The sequence below is a fragment of the Prinia subflava genome, chromosome 10 (assembly GCF_021018805.1).
Source record: "Prinia subflava isolate CZ2003 ecotype Zambia chromosome 10, Cam_Psub_1.2, whole genome shotgun sequence".
In the NCBI taxonomy this organism is placed as follows: domain Eukaryota; kingdom Metazoa; phylum Chordata; class Aves; order Passeriformes; family Cisticolidae; genus Prinia; species Prinia subflava.
In genome coordinates, this window is record NC_086256.1 from 27,349,176 (window position 1) to 27,369,560 (window position 20,385).

Consider the following 20,385-nt stretch of genomic DNA (forward strand, 5'->3'; position numbering starts at 1 on the left):
AATAACAGCTTAGCTTGGACTTGGCATAAAAAGCTGCTAGTTTTGATCTGTTCAGAAAAGTTTTAGACCCGTCAGATGTGTGGAATTGATCAGGAAATCACAGGGAGGAAGCAGTGGCAGATTGTTTCTGAGTAGCAGTGGAAGAAGAGGGGCCTTTCTGCTTTGGCATGAAGCGAAGGCACAGTATTGAGAGCTTAACAAGCAAGGAAAAACTGTCAGATATGGAGATGAGCTCAGTTTGTTTTCAGTATTCTAACACCCTGTTTGCTCCGGGGTAGCAATGGATAAGCAGTTCTTAGCTTGCAAATCAGCATGTCTGGAAATGCCTTCACTTAACACATATGAACAAGGGGTGCTTTAAAGACTGCTTAAGCACCACCAGATTAAATGGGGATCTATGAATAGATGCCTAATGACATTACCTAGACTAGAGAGAAAGAGAAAAAAAGGGGAGGTGAAAAAGAGCTGATGTTTTCTCACAGGTAGGTATTTCAGGTGATTGATCACCAGTTCAACTTTTTGCATCTCATTGCCAGTGCGATTTTATTTCCCATTTTTTTTTGCCTTTCAGCGTGTTCCCTCGTGAGCTGAAGGAGGTGTTTGCATCTTGGAAGCAGCAGTGCCTGAGCAGGGGCAAGCAGGACATCAGTGAACGGCTGATCAGTGCCTCTCTGTTCCTCCGCTTCCTGTGCCCTGCCATCATGTCCCCCAGCCTCTTCAACCTCATGCAGGAGTACCCTGACGACCAGACCTCCCGCACGCTCACCCTCATCGCCAAAGTCATCCAGAACCTCGCCAACTTCGCCAAGTAGGTGCTGCCAGGGGAGCTGGAACCTGCCTGATCCCGCCTGTGCTCACAGGCAGCTGGGGCTCTGAAGCAGCTTTAGGAAAGGGGGAATCTTCTCACTTAGATGTGAGATAAATTCTCCTTCTTCGGCGCAGATCGGAGCTGTGCTGAATTCTGTGCAGGGGACACAGCATGAAACCAGGAGGAGTCATGCACTAGCATGGTAGTGAATGTGCCTGTTCCCACCAGGGACTGTGATTTTCATGCTCTCTCCCTCCAGAATTCTCAGTTGAATGATACAAAGGGCATGGCACATCTCCTGCATGGGAGGAGAGAGAGAGTATCTGTGGGAGGGAGGGGGGTGAGATGTGATTTGTAACATAAACAGTGAGGTAGTGGTATTTAAGTAAGTACAACAAAGCAGTGAATCTCTTAAATTGTCTGTGTGGATTTTTTCCTCCAAAACTTCAAAATCTTCAGAATTTTTTTTTTTTAAATACTCCAAATCTTCAGAAAGGCAGGTCCAAAGTGTTTAAGTAATTGTCTGTAAGCACTTGTACTCTGTATATCGTGTGGAGGTTACTGACTGGGTTTCCCCCCACCTCCCTTTCCTGCAGGTTTGGTATTAAGGAAGAGTACATGGCCTTCATGAATGAATTTCTGGAACACGAGTGGGGAGGAATGCAGCGTTTTCTGAGGGAGCTCTCTAACCCAGATACCATCTCCAACATGCCTGGATATGATGGCTACATCGACCTGGGCAAAGAGCTCTCGGTGCTGCATTCCCTCCTGTGGGAGGTTGTGTCCCAGCTGGATAAGGTAAAGCTGTTTGGAGGCCCAGGAGGGCGAATCAGGGATGTACCATAGCAACAATAAACACCAGGGAATATCGAGGGAAGCTGGGCTTTGGAGGGAATGTTTGATAGTGCTGTTTCACAGCCGCTCCTCCCGTGATTTCAGAGCAGGGCCTGCAGCAGGGCGTGTCAGCAGCAGAGCAGACACTTTGCGGAGCCTTTAGGAGAAGGCCGGGTGCTGAAGGCATTGCTTGAAAGTGGGCCTGAAATTCCCTGGGCCGCCGGTCCTGTCTCATGAGTGAGGCATTTGGACAGAAAGAGGCCGTGTTGCTGTGCCCTGGTGGTGCTAAGGGAGGTGCTTTGCTGCACAGCAGGCCCTCCCTGGTGCTGAGGGAGGAATGAGTTGGCCCTGAGGAGCTGTTCTCATCCAGAGCCCGGTCCAAAGCCTGCTGAGATGCTCTCATTTCCGCAGCCTTTGGTTTTGGCACACGAGGAGTGCCATGTAAAAAGCTGGATCCGCTCCGAGTGCCACCCTGCAGCAGAGCAAGATGCCTTCTGCTGTGCCCTGAGCTGAGCTCAGGTGCAGTGTCCAGCTTCTGTTCTTCTGATCCCAGCAGACACCACCGCCAATGAACACTGCTTCCACTTAGCTGCAGAGGGAGGAAAGGCAGGGCTTTGCTCTTCCTTAGCTGTGTGGGTTTGCAAGAACCAAAATCATTAAAATCTTGGTAGCAAAGGTGATGGATAAGGCCCAGAAAAGCTGAACTGCGAGTCTTTTTTTTTTTCCAAGCGCTTGGAACTGTTCCATACTTCAATTTTTAGAGGTGCATTATTTTGTCTACGTTCTGTATATTTTTCTTTTGAAACTGGAGAAGTAAGGTGAATAGCAATGCACTCAATATTTATTGCATCAGGCTTTGCCAAAGTAGTTATTGGTTGTGTGTCTATTTTTTCTGTACATTATTTAAAAGCACAAACAAAAATCAGAGTCAGAGTAAATTGAAATGCCCTTGACTCAAAAGGACAGTCTGTATATTAATCTTAGATTGTTAATAAGTTATGATCTTGTTTTTCAATTTACCTCATACATGTACACAGTGTACACTCCAAATGTATGGATCTGCCTGGCCCTTTCTGTAGGTTAGATGTATGGATCTGTCCTAGCAGGCCCTTGGGAGCTGGTACAGTGGTTTCCTAAAAAGAGAATTAAGGGGCAAAGTTACATGCATTATGGCTTGACTGTAGGGAAGGACTGGGAAATAATGAGAGGAGCCACCTTGGAGATTTTAATACCCACAGTGCTGTATGAAAGTGTCTGTAAAGAGACCTTTCCCTGGAGCCAAGCTGGCTGAGTACCTGCTTATGGGGAAAACAAGAGTATCTTTGAGAAGAACATAGGTTTTGTAGCAGAATTTTAATTTTTTAATAAATCTGCAGCTCCTTCGCCTTCTTCCTGCAGTCCCAGGAGCCTGGAGATGCTGTAGCTGATCTCCCAGCAGTGGCCCAGAGGGGTGAGAAGCCAGGGCCTGCAGGAGCAGCCTTCCTTGCTGAAGGCCAGCTGCTCTTACCCTCAGCCTGGCCAGCACTGAGCTAACCTGTAACTGGAGCCACACATTCCATCCCGTGCTCACGGGGTGATACTGGGATGAGGATCACTGGTGCTCTCATGCAGTTATTTTTCATGTTTGAGTAGGGAAGAACGGCTTAATTAATTGTTGATAGTGGTGCAAAAGGAGATGGCATCCATGTAGGATACCAAAAATGAAAGGCTTATGAAATGAAAACCTTCCCTTTCCTCATCACCCTCAACCCCTGCGATCCTCTCATGATCCCCCTCATCTGTTGGCATGCATTTCCTTTACCACATGACACCCTTTGCCTGGAAAGTTCCCCCCACCAGCTGAATCTGTAGCCTTTGAATGCCCTTCAATGAGCAGATGCCGTAGTTTTCACTTTGACCTCACCCACCCGAGACTCAGTGTGCTTTGCATGATAGTTTTGCATTGGAATGGCAGTAGTTTTGTTTTATTGAGCATGATTTTTATTTTTGGGGGTCAATCCTAATTTCTTTTCTATTTCCTTTTCTTTCCTCAATGTCTGCTGCACCCCGTTTCGTCTCCTCCATCCATCTCGTCGCCGTCGTTGCGCTGCTCCATAACACTGCATTACGACCCCGGCACACCCGCACACAACCACCCACCCTCCTTCCTTCCACTCCATCCCTCCGCCTCTGTGCATCGTTACCAAAAAATACCAAACCAAAACCCGGCGGATGTCGTGGTGCTTGTATCCAATCAGGGTGAAAATTCCTTCCTACAGGCAACCGTGGCAAAACTGGGACCTCTCCCTCGTATCCTTGCGGATATCACAAAGTCCATGACCAGCCCCACACCCACGCAGCAGCAGCTGAAGCGTTTCACGGAGCACAGCTCCAGCCCAAATGTGGCTGGCAGTCTCTCCTCAGGACTTCAGAAGATAACTGAGGACCCCACCGATGGGTACGTCCCAGCAGGGGCTCGAGGGCAGCTGTGGGGCTGTTCCAGCTGTGAAGAGCTGGAACGAGATGATCCTCGAGGTCTCCTTCCAGCCCAAGCCATTCTGTGGTTCCAGGGGCTGAGGGCTTTGTCGCCTGAGCTGGCTGCCCCGGCCCCGCTGTGGCAAGGGGAGCTCAGGCCTCTCTCACGGGGAATGCACCATCCCAGTAAGGGGGCACGGGGTGGCACTGGGCACCTGGAGCTGTGGACTTACCCAGAACTCAACCACATCTCTGGGAGTCAATGGCTTGAGCTGATAAAGAAAGCAGTTCTGTGATTTACTGCCAGCCCGAGTGCACGGTCAGCCGTCGTGTTTCCTTCTGGCCATCAGACTGCTAATGGAAAAACTGAGCCGTAGGTGAAACTTATTAGCTGTGGAACAGCAGAAACAGTCCCTCCTGTGTTTTGTTCAGCATTTCTCACACTGTAACAGTGTTAATCTGGAGCTGTGACATGGCAGAGCTGCCAAAGGGCTCGGCTGCTGCAGGCCCAGAGCAGTACCTGTGCTGTCAGGTACAAGGGCCAGTTTGTCATGTGCAATTCTCCATCCCCTGGAGATGGAGAATCTACATCCAGCTCTGAAGGAGCCTTCACACAACTCCTGCTGAATTTTAAGACCTCCACAATACAGAGTCGTAGCATCATTAAGGTTGGAAAAGCCCTAAGAGTATCAAGTCCAACCATTAGGCCAGCACTGCCAAGGCCACCACCAAACCATGTCCTGGTGTGCCACATGTAAACACCTTCCAAGGATGGTGACTCCACCACTGCCTGGGCAGCCTGAGCCACTGCTGAGAATCCTTTGGGTGAAGAAATTTTTCCTGGTACCCAGTTTAAACCAACCCCGGCCCAACTTGAGGCAATTTTCCTTTGTCCCATCTCTTGTTATGCAGTGCAAAGGGTTAAATGGCTCCGAAGTCTTGCTAGAGACAGAGGTGACTAAGGGGGGAGGATTTAGCGGGAAGGATTTAGATTTCACCTGCGAAAAAAATAAAGATGAAGGACTTCTCGAATCAAACACAATTCTCCAAGATAAGTGGTAATTAAGGAAGAGTGTGTTCTGACTTGCACACAAAGAGCTCATAAAAGGAAGTCTGGCTCCTTGAAGCTTTCAGTGGGGGGAGGTTAAGTGAGGTAGAAAGACTTCTCTGGGACAGATCTCTCGGGGTCTTGGCTGCTCAAAAATTAACCAAATTCCTTTCCGCTCCACAGTGACATAAACAAGATGAAGTCTCCAACCCAGGAAAATGTAGATGGACATTTTAGGGGCAAGACCTTACTGCTGGTGCAGCAAGTATCCACGCAGAGCATGAGTTGCTCAGACAAGGATGAGAAGGTAAGTGTCTTGCCCAACGGACGTAGCATCTCCCTGATGGACCTGCAGGACCCTCACACAGCTCACAGTGACACTGCTTCCACGATGCACGACGTGCCTTTGCGCCTGGCGGGCAGCCAGCTCTCCGTCACCCAGGTGGCCAACATCAAACAGCTGTGGGACACCCAGAGCACCCCCCAGAGCGCTCCCCAGGTCCGGAGGCCGCTGCACCCGGCGTGGAACCAGCAGGGCAGCCTCCGGCCTCTGTCGTTCCAGAACCCGGTGTACCAGCTCAACAACCCGAGCCCCCCCACGGCCAAGGCCTCCGTGGACTCCAGCCCGGAGAACCTGAGCACCGCCAGCTCCCGCAGCCGCAGCAACAGCGAGGACTTCAAGCCCAGCGGGCGCAGCAACAGCAGCCTGGAGGACTCGGCCAAGCGCAGCTCGCAGAGCGAGGACTCGGCGCGGCGCCCCGACAAGCACGTGCCCGTGGTGCTGCCGCGGCAGAACAGCAGCAGCCAGGCGCAGATCCGCAAGATGGAGCAGGCCGGGCCGGGCACCAGGGCCAAGACGCTGCACACGCTGGCGCACAGCCCCTCCCTGCGCAGCACGGGCAGCGCCTCCGGGGCCTCGGGGGCCGCGGGCGCCGAGCCCCTCCAGAACGGGAACCGCTCCCGCCACCAGTCCTCGTCCTCCCGGGAGAGCCCCGTGCCCAAGGTGCGCGCCATCCAGCGGCAGCAAACGCAGCAGGTAAGGACATCCTGCCTCCGGGCCTGCGCTTTGGTCTGCAGCCAGGGCTCCTGGGCCTCCAAAGCGTTCTTGACCTTGGAGTGCAGCTGGATCGAGAGGAGCAGCACTTATGGAGCAGTGCCATAAGTAGCAAGCGTAAGGAATAGTCGTGCTTGTCACCCTCACAAGCTTGGCAAGCCACCTTATCTGTGCCACTGGGATGCTTTTGTCCTAAATTTTTTTTTAAAAATACTGTTTTCCATTTACTAAGGTAGCAGCAAACCTGCTGAAAGAAACAGAACTGGAAAATTTCCCTGAGTACAAAGGAAAAAAAAGCAGGAGCAGCTTTGTTCCAAATGGTGGTTCAGATCACCACGTGAGACTGCGTTTGCCCTGTGGTGCTAATTTAAAAGCAGAGCTACCTCGAACCAGGGAAATGAACAAAGATAAAACATCACAGAATAACTGCTGCCAAAATAACAAATAAGCACAGTTGTCTAAAGCGTGGAGAAATCCATATTTCACCATGATGAAGCAGTCTCTTGCTGGTCCTCAAATAAGTGCTGCTTTTTCATTAATTTTCTCAAACAATGAATAATGCAAATTTTTTCTGGGAAGGAGTGCTTATAGCTACCAATTCCTAATGCACATTATCAGTTGTTCATAGGCAACTATAAATCAAGGTTTTCCTGCCAAAAAGCCAACATTCCTTTATCTTGTTAAAAAAACCAGTAATAATCCTGTTGTGATTTGTGGTGTATGAAAATATTTTCCTAAATTAGTTTCATTTTAAAGAGGAAGTGAGTATTTCAATGTTACAGTGAAGGTACAGAACATGATCTGCAGGTGAGAGCTTTTGCAGGGGGAAGGCTTTGGGCTGTGAGGTGAAGCTGGCAGAACAATCTCTGCTCTGCCCAAGGTTTTCCTGGTGTTCCCTGACAGTGGAGCTTTCTCAGCAAACTCCGGAATGTTACAGGAAAACCTGGGAACCCAGCAGCAATCAGGGCTTCAAAATTACCTTGATACCTCAAGTTCATTGAAGTACAAGACCAGAAACACTGAATCACAGACCAAAGCTTAGCATGCCAAGTTAGTAATACCCAAAGAAGTAATTGTTTGTTATTTGAAGTGTGTGTGTGTGTTTGTGTCTTCCTGCCATGTGTGTTTTACAGCAGGGCATAGGGGCACAGCTAGGTGGAAGGTGCTTATGGAATACAGACAGGCCTTGTGTTGTTCTGGTGGCACATTTTAGGCCAGGAACAAGGATAAATGTGAAGGGGATGTGCATCCACTTGTTTTCCCATGTACTTTCTATACTAATTGTTTCCACTGGATTCTTTAGAGTACTTGCTCCTGCTTTATTCAGAGAAATCAATTTGTTCTCTTCTTCCCCACACCCATGAACAAGGTCTTGAGTGGTGCCAAATTGAGTGGCCAACATTTTTTTCAAGGCAAATTCCATTGCGTCCTTTTAATTGCAAATCTTGTTGTGGAACTCTGTTCTTGTTTAAAAAAGAGAAGGAGAAAAGAGAAGTTGGGCATGTTCTTTCTGGGCATGTTCTTTCTAGGCATGTTTTGTGGGCGTTATAATTATTAGACTCTGTTCTCTACAAGTCCCATTTGTTTCTGAATATAGAGCTGGGCCCTTTGTTTGCTGGGAGAGGTCACTTTTTGCCTTCCATTTCCATTTAGGAGGTAGGTGGGAACAGAAATGTCAGTGTGTTCTCTGGAAAAGAGGCAAAGAGGGGAATTAATACATGATCCTAGCAGACTAACTCTTTTTTGCCCTTTATTAGAGAATAACTTGAAACCCATTAGTGTGTGTGACTTGCCATCCTCTTGGTCTTCGACAGCTTTCAGAATTTGGCTGCTGGAAATATTCTGTCCTACACTTGGAAGGTTTTTTGGCCAGGTTTGCTGCTGCTCAGCAGTCTGGTGCAGGGCTGAGGATGTACTTTATAGTCACCTTTGTGCTGTCTGAGTCCCCTGTAGCTCCAGTGGGTGGTGAGAGCGTTCATCCGTCCTGTTCCTGATTTCTCCAGTGATTCACAGCCACGCAGGGTCCATGGTCTCCCTTGCTCTGGCTGCCTGACAGCAAATGTCATCAAAGAAATCTGAATTAAGGAGCTTTGCCAGGTTGCCACACTACACCTAAGGGGCTGTTAGCTTTCCTGTTGTGAAGACTTCCCTCTAGGGAAAAGGCCTTTGCTTAAATCCAAGGATATGTGCCTAATTCCTGTGCATTTTCTTTGCCTTTACATTTCTGCTGAGGCTTCTTCCCATGCTGGAGCGTGCATGGCTGCTCAGGACAGCTGAGCTGTGGGAGCAGATCCAGCACCCACCAGCCCTGTCACCCTGAGCAGGAGGAGCATAGCAGGAGGGTGACACGATCCCTGACTCCTAAGGAAGCTGTTCCCTCCCCATGGAGAGCTGCTGGCTGAGACTGGCACTTCAGAAGCTCCAGGCAGGGAGCACAGTGCACTTGGGTGCACCACTGGGCCAGGCAGGGAGCTGAAGAGCTGCCTGGGCACAAAAAGAAGCTGCAGTTGGGGAGAAGTTGGTCTTTTGCATTTCTCAAAAACATTAGACAATGTTGCTCTTTCAGAAGTAATTATGCTAATTCCTGCGCTTATAAACTTGTCTTTGTCCGTGAAAATTGCTTGGAATTTATAGCAAGCCATGTTTTCCCCAGCCAGGCAGAGAGTTTCTTGTCTTTTTTCTTGGCTCCCCTTTTGGATTCCCTTGAAGAGGAAAGAGAAAGCTTCCAAAGTGGTTGGACATTTCTGCAGTCAGCACAGCTGGCCCTGGCAGGGCGGCTGTGCTGCAGTGGACCATCCAAACCTGGCAGGCACTGCCATGGTCGTGTCCCACCTCCCTGCCACATTCAAGGCCTGCCACACTGGCCCAGACCCAGGCTATGCAGTCCCATGCTCCGCTGTGGTCTGTCCCAGCCTGGCTGAGGAAGCTGCTCCCAAGCTGAGCTCCTCAGCACTCCAGGGAAGCCAGCCTGCCTCACCTGAGCACGCTGCGAGCACAGCTTTGTCACTGTGTTCTCTGTGCAAGTCGTGGCAGGGTGAGGAAGCCTTGCTGACAGTGTGGCAAAGGGAAGAGCTGGATGTGAGCAGGATTGGGAAATAAGAACATTTTCAGAGAGAAGCTCACTTGGAGAGGAAGAAAAATTTCCAAAGCGCATTGGTTTTAGAGGGAGTCAGGTAGATGCTGTAGGTCTAAAATCAAGGGAGGATGGAGTATCCCTGCTGGGGGAACCTTTGAGGCTGACAGATCCAGGGTATCTTTCTCCTCCAGCTGGAATTCAGTGCTGCTTTGTGTGCAGTGTCTCTGAGAATGCTGACAGTGTCTGTGCCCCAGGTGCAGTCGCCGGTGGACTCGGCCACGCTGTCGCCGGTGGAGAGGACGGCTGCGTGGGTGTTCAACAACGGGCAGTACGAGGACACCAAGAAGGACATAGCCCAGAACCTGGATGACATCAAGCATGCTGAGAAGGTACATTTGGTTCTGGGGGTGCCACTGAGTGCTGTGTGCACCCCACAGAGAGTTCAGAGGGACTTTGGGGCCCTGCTGTCACAGCGTCACACATTCTCACACGGGTTATATTGGTTACAGTGATCACTAACTCTGTAAATAAAGTAAATCAGGATTGTTAACCTGACTGAGCATAGCTTAGGGACATGCACAGGGACTGTGCAGGGCTGCAGCTCAGCTTTCATCAGTAGCAGCAGTGAGATTTCGTCTTGGGCTTCTCCTGAGGCAAATACCTGTCAAACAGGTACTGCACAGAAATCTGCATGACCTGTTTCTGAAAGTGTCTGTAAAGTGTCTGTTTGTTCAGGAGTAGATCCCATTTTTCCAAATGCAGTTACAGCCATTTGTTGCTGTGGGGATGGAGGAGTTGTGTAAGGTGTTTGGTATTTTGAGAAGGCTGGGACTGAGGAGGAGAACATTTAGTGGACAAAGATGCAGAAATATAGGATTGTTAGGAAAGGTGAATGAACCCAAAACAAAGAAATATATTGAGATTCATGGCACTATTGCAGAAATGATTGCCCACAGAGACAAGAAGAACAAAAGCTCAGCCAAGTAACTTGACAGGCTCTGGTTTGCATTGATTGGTTTGCTCTGACCTGCTCTGACTGATTAGGTCCCGAAGAGTGAATTATTTGGGTCCCACAGACGTCTGGGTTTGTAAGTTTAGGCAGCTCAGGCCAATTCTGCAGCTGAGCACTGTCAGCAGCATCTGCCTGAGAGCTGCTGGAGTCTGGGGTAAGGCAGGATGTGACCAGTCAGGGCTGAGGAGCCATGTCAGAGCCCTCTGACTGCTTGAATTGTGCTGCAGAGTGGCCCCCCACAGCGTGGGAGCAGCTTGCTGCCCAGTGGGAGCCCATGTGCCCCTTCTCTATGGTCACCCCTATGTTTGCTTCTCACTTCCTTTTCTTCAATCACCTTATTTTTCATTAGGGAAAAACCCCCAATGTTCCCCTAAAGCACAGCAGAGCTTTATCATGATCTGATCTCTCCTTTCTTCTCCCTTGCCCCTGATTCCCCCCTGCCACCCCAGTACGAGCAGGAGATCGCCAAGCTGAAGGAGCGCCTGCGCGTGTCCAGCCGCCGGCTGGAGGAGTACGAGCGGCGGCTCCTGGTGCAGGAGCAGCAGATGCAGAAGCTCCTCACCGACTACAAGTCTCGACTGGAAGACAGTGAGGACAGGCTGCGCAGGCAGCAGGAGGAGAAGGACAGCCAGATGAAAAGTATCATCAGCAGGTGAGGCTTTGTGGGGAGCTGGGGACTGGGTGGGACGAGCGGCTCCCCTGTGCCACTCCATCCTTAGAGCAGATGAAGGTGTGGAAACTCACCAGAGATTGTCAGGAAAGTACAAGAAAATATTTAGGAATTTTTAACTTAGGTCTCTGTTGTACTCACTGTAGGTATTTTGTTGTTGTTTGGAATCTGTACATGAGATTAGTTTTTCAGGGCAGTGACATTTTGGGCAATGTCTGTTCTGAAAATAACAAGGTCGGGTAACTGGGAGTGTCAGATGGGGACATAAGCTTTCCTGAGAGGAACAGAATTCTTCTCTTGGAGAGCCACAGAGTCCAACCAACAGGCCAGAGTACCTGAAACACTTGGGAATAATATTGACCTGTCCTACTTTGTCCCTCTCCTTTCTCATCAGACTCATGGCCGTTGAAGAGGAGCTGAAAAAGGATCACGCTGAGATGCAAGCAGTCATTGATGCAAAGCAGAAAATCATTGATGCACAGGTAGGTAAAGCGCTTGGGATTTCCCAGAACCTGTGTGTAGAACCTGTTATTGGTTCCCTCTGCTGCCCCAGCACTGTTGTCTATCTTCCAAGCCGTATCGGCCCGCAGTGTCACACATGTCACTTATTGCCTCTGGGAGATAACTGGGGGCTTTAATTAATACTGTCTGACCTGGGCTTTGAGGCAGCCTGGCAACAAATCCCAGGACTGGTCACATCTCCAAAACCTTTGCTACTTGGTGAGATCCCAAGGGAGTAAAGGAATAGCAGTGCATTGTGTAGATGTTGTTCCAAGTGTGGGCCTGGGACCTCTGGGCAAGCTGTGCCTCACCCCAGCATAGTTTAGCTGCCATGTGCATGCGTCTCAGCTGTGCCAGCAACAGCATGGCTTCGGACAGTGGAGCCCAGGAAAGAGAATGCTGCAAAGGAGCATTGTCCTGGGAATGTCACGTGTAGCATTTCACCCCACGGCCGTGCTGGGGAAATGCCCATTTCCCACAGACCTGCAGCTCCCACCTCAGTCCCCGGGCAGCTGTGGGGAGGGGAGCCCAGCGGGAAGTGCATGTGGGTGTTTCCTGTGGGGTCATCCCAGCTTTTCCTCTGTGTCTGTGCTGATGCCACAGCAGAACCTGGGACTGGTTTGTATCTGCCTGCCGTGTTACGTTCGTGGTATTTGCATTTGCAGGGTCTCTTTACTGCTTCTGGGTTTTTCAGTAGCTCCAACTGGAAACTTTCTTCAGTAATTTTTTCTGGAATAATCTAAGTTATTCCCTTCACAAAGAGTGGTGGTGGGAGTCTTGGATGAACATGGTTAAACATGGCATTGGGCTATTAGAAATATTTGAACTCATGTGGAACTGTAGGGAAAATATAAAGCAGCAAAGAGCTGTGTTTTTTTGAGATAGGCACTGTCAGGGCATCTGGCTGTTACAGACATGGAATGGCAGCTCATCCAGGCAGCAGCCTGGATTCTGAAATGGGTGGATGCATTTTCCATCTGCCTCAAGAAGGTGGCACTGAGCAAACGTGCAAAGTGTTTTTCAGAGGGAGAGAATGTGACTGAGTAAGAAACTTTCCTGTTACCTGTGTGTGTTATCTCAGCCTTGGTGCTGGTTGTGGGCTAGCAAGGTGGAGCGTGGACCACTGTGATCCCAGTGTCACCAGCTGGCAGAGGGGACCACTGCTGACTTGTGAGACCTTCAGACCCTCAGGGCTGGACAGGGGTAGTCCTTGATCACACTCCATCAAGTGATGCAGCATTTATCACCTGTGGTGGAAACTGGTGAAAAAACAGGAGCAAAACAGAGCAGGAATGATTTCTCTTTTTCTTGGGCAAGCAAACTCACCTGCCTCACTGTCAGGCAGTGCATGGGGGAAGTGCAAGTGTCACTGTCCTTCCTCGAGTACCTGAGCTGAGGAGGAAACTGGTGAAAGATTCAGAACAGACTCACCACGGGAGCCCAGGTGTCTGCTGGGTTCTGTAGCAATCCCTTGAAGTCGTGCTTGGAAGGTTTTATTTAGTCTGATTCCTTCAGTGGCTAGGAAAGGTCTTTTTTTGTGTGAGATTCATTGAGAGGGGCCGGAACACGGCTGAAGAGTTACAGGCTGCCAGGAGCAGGGGTGACCTGGGCTCCTGTGCTTAGGGACACCGGCCCAGGACGGTTTGAGGGCTGCAGTGCAGCTCCAGCACTGCCCCAAGCACACAGACACGAGCTGTTCTCCTGGCCCTGGAGCTGAGCAGGGATAGGTCTGGCCAGACTCTCTCCTCGGAGCGGCGCAGCTGCACAGAGAACTGGCCCGGTTGCTATTGCAAGTGACATCTCCGCTGTGTTAAATTACAGGTCATAAATGGGGATGAGATAATTCCAACAGGCAAGTAAACCCAATCAGTTCTCTAGCTGAGCAGTACCCAGTCCTGGCCCAGCACACTGACCTCCTACCCATTCCAGCTCCTCCTGCTCCCTGTGCCCTGAGCGTGTGAGAGATGTGCCTGGTAGATGCAGTTTTCCTATCAGTGAGAAGATGCCTCTACTCACCAAGCTTGTGCTTTTAAGATTGATTTTCCAAGTGTGGATTTCCAGCTGTTTTGCAGACTGGCTCAGTGAGTGCTCAGCAGTGTCTGAAAACACCCAGCCTTTCATTCTCAATTCTTCAGAAAGACTTCTTAGAAATTTTTCAGGAAAAGTTTCAGAAGGAAAATATTCATTTTAAATTGGATGTTCCAGGTGAAATACAGTCGGAGGAGTAGAAGCTTTGCCTGACTGAGGAGCACATTCCTGCTGAGGCAGTTGTGTTCTGCAGGGCTCATTTCAGCATGGGAGGAAAGGCCTGTAACTCCTTGGCTCCGTGTTCTCCCTGCTCCCATCAGCTGGATTAAGATGAGGGCTAAGGCAGGCCTCGTGCCTCCTCCTCCTCCTCCTCTGTTGGCTTTGCACAGAGCTCGGTGTCTCCAGGGCTGTAACAGAAGCAGGATTAAAATTGTGCTTTGTTTTTGCACCCGAGCACTCACCCCTGTGGGGAGCCCGCTGAGAAAAGCAGACACTGCTGATCAGTGCTGTAGCAGGCACTGATGTGCGGGGATCCCAATCCCAGGGGGCTGTGGTAGCACGTGAGTCTCCTGAGCAGTGTGGCTGAACTGTTCCTTCATGTTTATGCCTTCTGTGCATCATTTTTCCCTCCATTTTCTTTCTCAATGGGCTGGACTGGGAAGAGTTCCCACGTGCAACTTCTTTTGGTTGAGCAAATTAGACATTTTCCCTTCTCAAAGAACAAAAGCCAATCAGCTGGTGGCACGGAGAGCACAGTTACCTTCCTGCTGTCTGTAGCACTGCTTTCTGCAGCTGCATTATTATTATTTTTTGGGGAAAGATGGAAATTGTCATCTCTGATTATGCCAACACCTCCTTGGCTCACCCCTGCGGTGCTGTACCCCCTGTTGGCAGGCTGGGTGTGGTGATGGGCCGTGTCCATTCAGCAGCACACATCCCCGAGCCGTGTGCCCTCTGTGCAAGGACAATCAGGCGGGCCCAGGAGCCCCCGAGCTGGAATGGGTCTAGGAGCAGCGTGTTCCGTGTTTGTTCTGTGTGTTCTGTCCATGGCATCTCCCCTCCACCCGCAGTGCCCTCTCCCCCTCACCCCCAGTAACCCTCAGCGTTAGCTTTGGCTGCTGCTTCTCTGTGTTGCTGTTGCACCGTCACCGCAGGCTGCCATTATCTGCTTTTTATTATTATTGTTTATTTGTGCCTTTATTTATTTATTTCAAGCATCCCATGAGTTTACTCTGAGCACACTCCATCCAAAGCACAGAGACAATGGTCGGCAGATACCACTTGCACTTCTCTCTGCCAGATGAAACCCCCCACCACTTTTATTTTCTGCTGCCTGTTTCTGTTTTTCTAATTACTTCTAAAACATAATATTGAAATTGGCTACGACTGTTATTAACACGACACCCTCCCACTGCCCTGCCTGGCCGGGTGGGGCCTCCCCGCCCGGATCAATTCCCGCTGTAACTCGGATTCGTCACCCCAAAAGCCCCGGAGGGCCGGAGCAGCGCCCGTGGCAGCCCGAAAACAGAAAGAGGCAGACAGCCCATGGCCCAGGGAGTGCTGGCCCTGCTGCCTCTGCCCAGAGCCCGCCAGGGCGTGCGGCAGCTCTGACGCTGGGGGGTGTCTTTGCAGGAGAAGCGGATCGTGTTCCTGGACTCGGCCAACACGCGCCTGATGAGCGCCCTGACGCAGGTAAAGGAGCGCTACACCATGCACGTCCGGAATGGCAACCCTCCCAAGCTTTCCATCACGGAGAATGGTGAATTTAAGAACAGCAGTTTCTAACCCTGCAGGTGCCGCCAACCACCTACGTGTAAGAGCCAGACGGAGCAGAGCCGAGACACCTCACCGTCACTGATTGTTGCACATAGTTCTTCTGTACAAGGAAAGTTGTATTGTTTGAAGATTGTACTGTTTGAAGATTGTTCTAAAATTGTTTTAGAATTGTATTTTAAATTGTTTCAAGATAGTATTGTACATTCAATAAAATTGAAAAAGCAACTCTGAAGGGTGGGCTTTAATTCCCCACTCAGGGCCAGGAGAACCAGGCTCCCCAGAATAAGTCCTTGTGGATTGCTGTGTAAATAGAGGGAGCTCTTGGGTTGTGTACAGAAAATGCCAATGTAATATACCAAAAGGAAGTGAATACTGTAGATTTTTTAATTATTGCTATTTTTTTTATTATTATTATGTTGTTGTTATTGTTGTTATTGTTATTGTTGTTGTTGTTTTTCTCTTGTTGAAAGCACTGCAGTCCTGGGAGGAGGAAGAGGGGAGCGTGTGTGCGTGTGTGTTGTGGGTGAGAGAGGTGAGCAGCGGGTGACCTGAGACAGCAGCTGGAAAAGGACATGAGTGGAGTGAAATGAATTCCATAGGAAAACTCGTCAGCTGGGTTTATTCCCCTCTTCCCCAGCTGGTCTTTAGCTGAATGCAAACTTGATAGCAAACGTGTTAGCAAGAGGACTGGCTCTCGCTGTGTCCCGTACCTCCTTTTGACAGGACTCTGTCATAACACAGTCTTCTGAAGAAGGTACACAGTGGGAGCAGCAAGCTGGGCTCCTGGAATTTGCACAGTCAGGCTTCCTGTCAGACACAGGGAATCTGCAGGATTCTGTGGTAGGATTCTTTCTTTTTTACCCCAGTTCTAATGCAGTTTTATATTTTCTGTTTGGAGGCTTTACAGACCTGTAAATACTTTTTTAACGATTTCTAGCCAATCCCCACTGTACACCCCCTGCAGCGGCACCCTGAATTCCCTCTCTGCTCTCCATCAGGAACAGACAGGTTAATCCTCTCGGGAAAGGGCTAACCAAAGGGTGCCCATGCCCAGCACAGGAAATTCCATATGCAAAAGTCCCTTTTTCTAGAGGATTTCTGTATTTTAATGCTTGCTTATTTTCACTATTTCAGCCACTTGTTGTTTAGCCAGTGTAGTTCCAGTTGAAAGATCTTCCATTTCTGCTGAGATTTTCCTTTCTCTGGATACTTTAAAGGATTTTTTGGTTTGTTTTTTTTTTTTTTCTTTAGTTCTGTACACTGCAGTTTTTTTCAGAAGTTTTGACAAAGCTTTCATCTCCAATTCCTTTCCTATGTGTTTCATAGAAGCATGATTGCAGACTGTGTGAATGGGATATCGCTCCAAAGTGACCTTCTCCTGGGAGATAGGGACATTCACAACCTGTAACAGATGAACTGTAAATGGCTTGGTATTGTCAATTCTCATTATTTCGTCAAGTGCCACAATGTTTAATCTGAGAGAGGGTTTGTGGGTTTTTTTAATCCCAGATTCTGGAGTCAAGTGTGAAATTTTACTTCCAGCTGTTCCTGTGCATTTCAAGCCCTCAAACTCACAGTAAATGAAATTATTGCAGCATTGATTGAAACTGTTAATTACAGAAACATACCGATAACAGCAAGTGTGATTACCCATTCACACATGCTGTCGAAATTGGAAAAGTTTACTTCAATTTGAGACAAAACCTCGAGAGGTGCCTCAGTGTGGGGTTGTCTCATGAAAAACGCACGAGTGTCTAAGCCAGTTCCCTGCACATGAATTATTGGCAATACCAAGACCCACACCCTGTCTGTTGCCAACTTTGCCTGGTGTTTGGAAATGAATTAATTTTAATTTGAAATTTTTGGAAATTAATTAATTCATTTTTGGAAATGAATTCATCCCAGCTCAGTGGCTGATGCAGGAGGTGGCAGAGCAGTGCGTGTGCTCTGGTGTCGATGCTCGAGCTGCCACCACCACCCACATGAGTTGTGTGCCTCAGTGCAGAGCCCCCTGTGCTGTGGGATGTGTGTGCATCAGTCCTGCCAGCCCTTCTGAGGGCACAGCAGTCTGCAGCGAGCTGGGATTTGGGATTCCTGCTCAGCTCTTTGGGATCAAAGCTGCTCCGGCTGCTCGGCCGGCACTGCCACACCTGGGGTTGTGCTCTGCATTGGCTCAGCAGTGGTTACTTTTCCATACTTTCCAAAGCGTCTTCCAGCTCTAAATCCTTGCTGACCTCTGATATTTTTATTCCTCAAACTGTGCCTTTGAGTTCCTCCTTTCTCCCTCCAGGCATCGCAGCCGTAGCAACTCCTCCAGCTTGTGTTGAGCTGTCGTGTGAGGGCCTCTTTCACAGAGCCTTTCTGTGGGCTGTTCCTGTGGGATCTGCGTGTCCTTAGCCAAGTACTGGAATTGCACAGCTGTAGCAAGGGGGAACAGGCTCCCGTCCCTCTGGGATGGCCATGGGAGCCGCTGCCTGGTGGCACCGTGCAGGTGACATAGGTGTGACCGTGCGTGAGTGGGGCTGCTCTGGCAGAACAAGGCAGAAGCAGATGTGGTGTTCTAGGAGAGTGATTCCAGCATTATTTTGGGAAACACCTTTCCCTGGAGCTCCCCAGTGCTCTGGTAATGTCAGAGGTCACTGGCTGGGCTGTGTGGTTTGATGCTGAGGGCTCTGAGGTGTCCACTTTGCTTTCTGCAATAGGGGGAGCATTTCAGCCTGGATTTTTAGAGGGGAAATAATCCCTGCCCCAATATTGGTGAGGTCTTTGGCAGTGCATCATTCCAATACTGCACCTTTTCCTGTGTGTTTCTCAAGCTTGCAGAATGCTTGTAGGAAAAGCAGGGGCTCTGTCAGAGCCTGACCCCTCTCTGTGGTCTCATAGCTCATTGCAGGCTGGTGTTTCTGTGCTCTTCCAGTTTCTCCCCTAAGGTTCCAGGTGTGTAGACCCCGGAGGGGTGAAGGTTGCAGAGTCAGTGCTGCAAGACTGGAATTGATCTGCTGCAGCACAGAACACTGCTCCTGAGTCCTGCAGGCAGCTGTCTCTCCTAGTTTGTTACCAAGCAGCCTTCCAGAAAAATTTTCAGCCGCCTGAAGCTGACAATATGGGAAAATGCCAGTTTCTATTTTGTCCAGACTGATAAAATCCAAGTGGCACTAAACCACGTGTGTGTTGAGGAGCAGGAGCCCTGCCTGGGCCTGACCACATTTGGGTTTAGACTCGTGGCCAGTGGGGCTCTGCAGCAGTGAGGGAGTAAATGGTGCAACGTGTGATGGGGAGCGTGGCAGAGGCTGCCCTTGGGTGCACACTCTGATGGCTGTGTCCAATGCTGTGCAAGGAGCTGCTGCTCCCACTGCAGGGGAACAGATGAAGTAGTGCAGGAAAAATTGGATAGCCTGGAGGAGGAATTCTCGTGTTCCTCAGACTGAACAGGAAAGTCACCCCATCCTGGTGTCTCAGTCCGTGCTGGCCACGTTGGTACCGTTCCAGGAGGGTTCTCTCCAAACCTCAAAGCCACCTGGGCTTAGTGAGTGCTCAGGGAAAGCTTGAGGCCAGCACAGCAGGGCAGGGAGATGGAGCAGCCCCTTGTGTGTGGCCTCTTGGCAGGCTGTGTGTGGTGTCTGCAGTGTGAGAGGTGAGCAGGGTGAGCAGGGACAGGCTCTGAGAGGACAGAGGGAGCACAGCCTAGGGGCAGCACCCTGTAAATCCAGGAATTCAAGCCTTTTTTTTTTTAGGGGGAATAGATTTCACATCTAGGAATTACCAACTGTTATTTCCCTGGTGTACCAAAAATGGGCAGCTTTTTACAAAAGCACAGATCCATACAACTACACATTTTGCTGAATTCCTCTCCAGTGGCATAACTCAGGCAGGGAGTCTACTACAGGAGCATGGAAAGGGATTTTCTAGTATTTTCTAGTTAGAGAATATGAGGTGTATCCACTAATAAATTCTTTATTCATCTAATAAATCATCAAAGAAATGGGGTTTATTTTTGTGTTCATGTAATTGCTTTGGTTTGGCTGTGAGCTTTTCCCCCATGATATATTCATTTCATATTTTGGTGCTTGCATAAACCCACCAGCTTTTAACTCTGAAGTCCATGAATTTTACAGCCATGTCCATGGAACGTGTCAGCAATACTTACTTGTGTGGATGAATTCTGCTTGTGTTCTACAAAAATGTCCGTGTTGTTCCTGGAAAACAATTCCTGTCTGAGTTGAACCATGACGTGCATTTCCATCAGTGGTGGGCATGGTCAGCCACAAGTATCCAGCTGAGTCTGCCAGAGGAAAAAGGGTTAAATTTAGGGTGATGTTTTCAGGTGTTTCCTTCTCCACAGTAACTTAACTCCCAGGAGAATGAGCATGTCCTTACAGATCATGCCTGCCAGGAATCCTACCTGCAAAAATAGATTTTCTGTCTCAAGGGCCTTAATAAGAGTGTTACTACACAGAACTGTTCTACAATGATAGCTCTAAATAATTTATTTTTTATTTCAACAAAGTACACCTTTAAAAAGGAATAAACTTGTTTTTCAAGCCGTATTTTTATGCTTGTAGCACTGGACTGTTTGGTCTCTGAGATCCATTTCTGCATTTCATTGCCTGGGTTTGTTCTAAAGAAGATTTATTTTTGTTCTGTGAATAATTTTTGAAGGTTCTTGTAATATGTACAGATATAGATACATTTGAGGACTTTTATTGATATTCCTACAAAGAATACAAATAAACTTTAACTTTAAAGAGTTTGGACTCTGTAAACTTGCGCTGATTTAAAGTCTCCCCCTTTTCTGTGCTCTGTGGTTGTGTTTGTGTAAATGCAGAGGGTGGAGGGGAAGGAATTCCCACTGGGACAGAGCAGCTCCCGCCTGGAGCAGCCTGAGCAAACCAAGGAGGGGAATGGGATCAATTCCTGAAGCTGGGAAATAGCCGGCATTGCGGAGTGAGAGAGCGACAAGCTGTGGAGACACGGAGAACTGCTCTCTGCTGCCTTCGGCGTGGGGTTTTTCACTGGGTGCTGCAGAGAGTGCCCGTGTGTTAATTAACGTGGTTATACCCCTCCCGCCGGACCGGGGAATGTGATCAGCCCGGTTTTCCTGTGCAGTCCATTCCTCAGTCACAA

The 20,385-nt window shown here is 49.3% G+C and overlaps 1 protein-coding gene across 13 annotated transcripts in view; it reads left to right on the forward strand.

Annotated features, from left to right (window-relative positions):
• Positions 1–20,009, forward strand: part of RASAL2 (RAS protein activator like 2) — a 165,283-nt gene extending 145,274 nt beyond the window's left edge. For 5 of the 13 annotated variants that reach the window (XM_063406559.1, XM_063406564.1, XM_063406563.1 and 2 more), the window contains 9 exons: positions 572–808; positions 1,405–1,606; positions 3,880–4,079; positions 5,328–6,180; positions 9,529–9,663; positions 10,736–10,938; positions 11,351–11,438; positions 13,279–13,309; positions 15,118–20,009. In XM_063406559.1, coding sequence (XP_063262629.1) covers positions 572–808; positions 1,405–1,606; positions 3,880–4,079; positions 5,328–6,180; positions 9,529–9,663; positions 10,736–10,938; positions 11,351–11,438; positions 13,279–13,309; positions 15,118–15,248 — 2,080 coding nt within the window. In that variant the 3' untranslated portion in view covers positions 15,249–20,009. The remainder of the gene's footprint in view (positions 1–571; positions 809–1,404; positions 1,607–3,879; positions 4,080–5,327; positions 6,181–9,528; positions 9,664–10,735; positions 10,939–11,350; positions 11,439–13,278; positions 13,310–15,117) is intronic. The other 8 variants (XM_063406561.1, XM_063406554.1, XM_063406562.1 and 5 more) reach the window with 6 other exon arrangements.
• Positions 20,010–20,385: the final 376 nt, after the last annotated feature.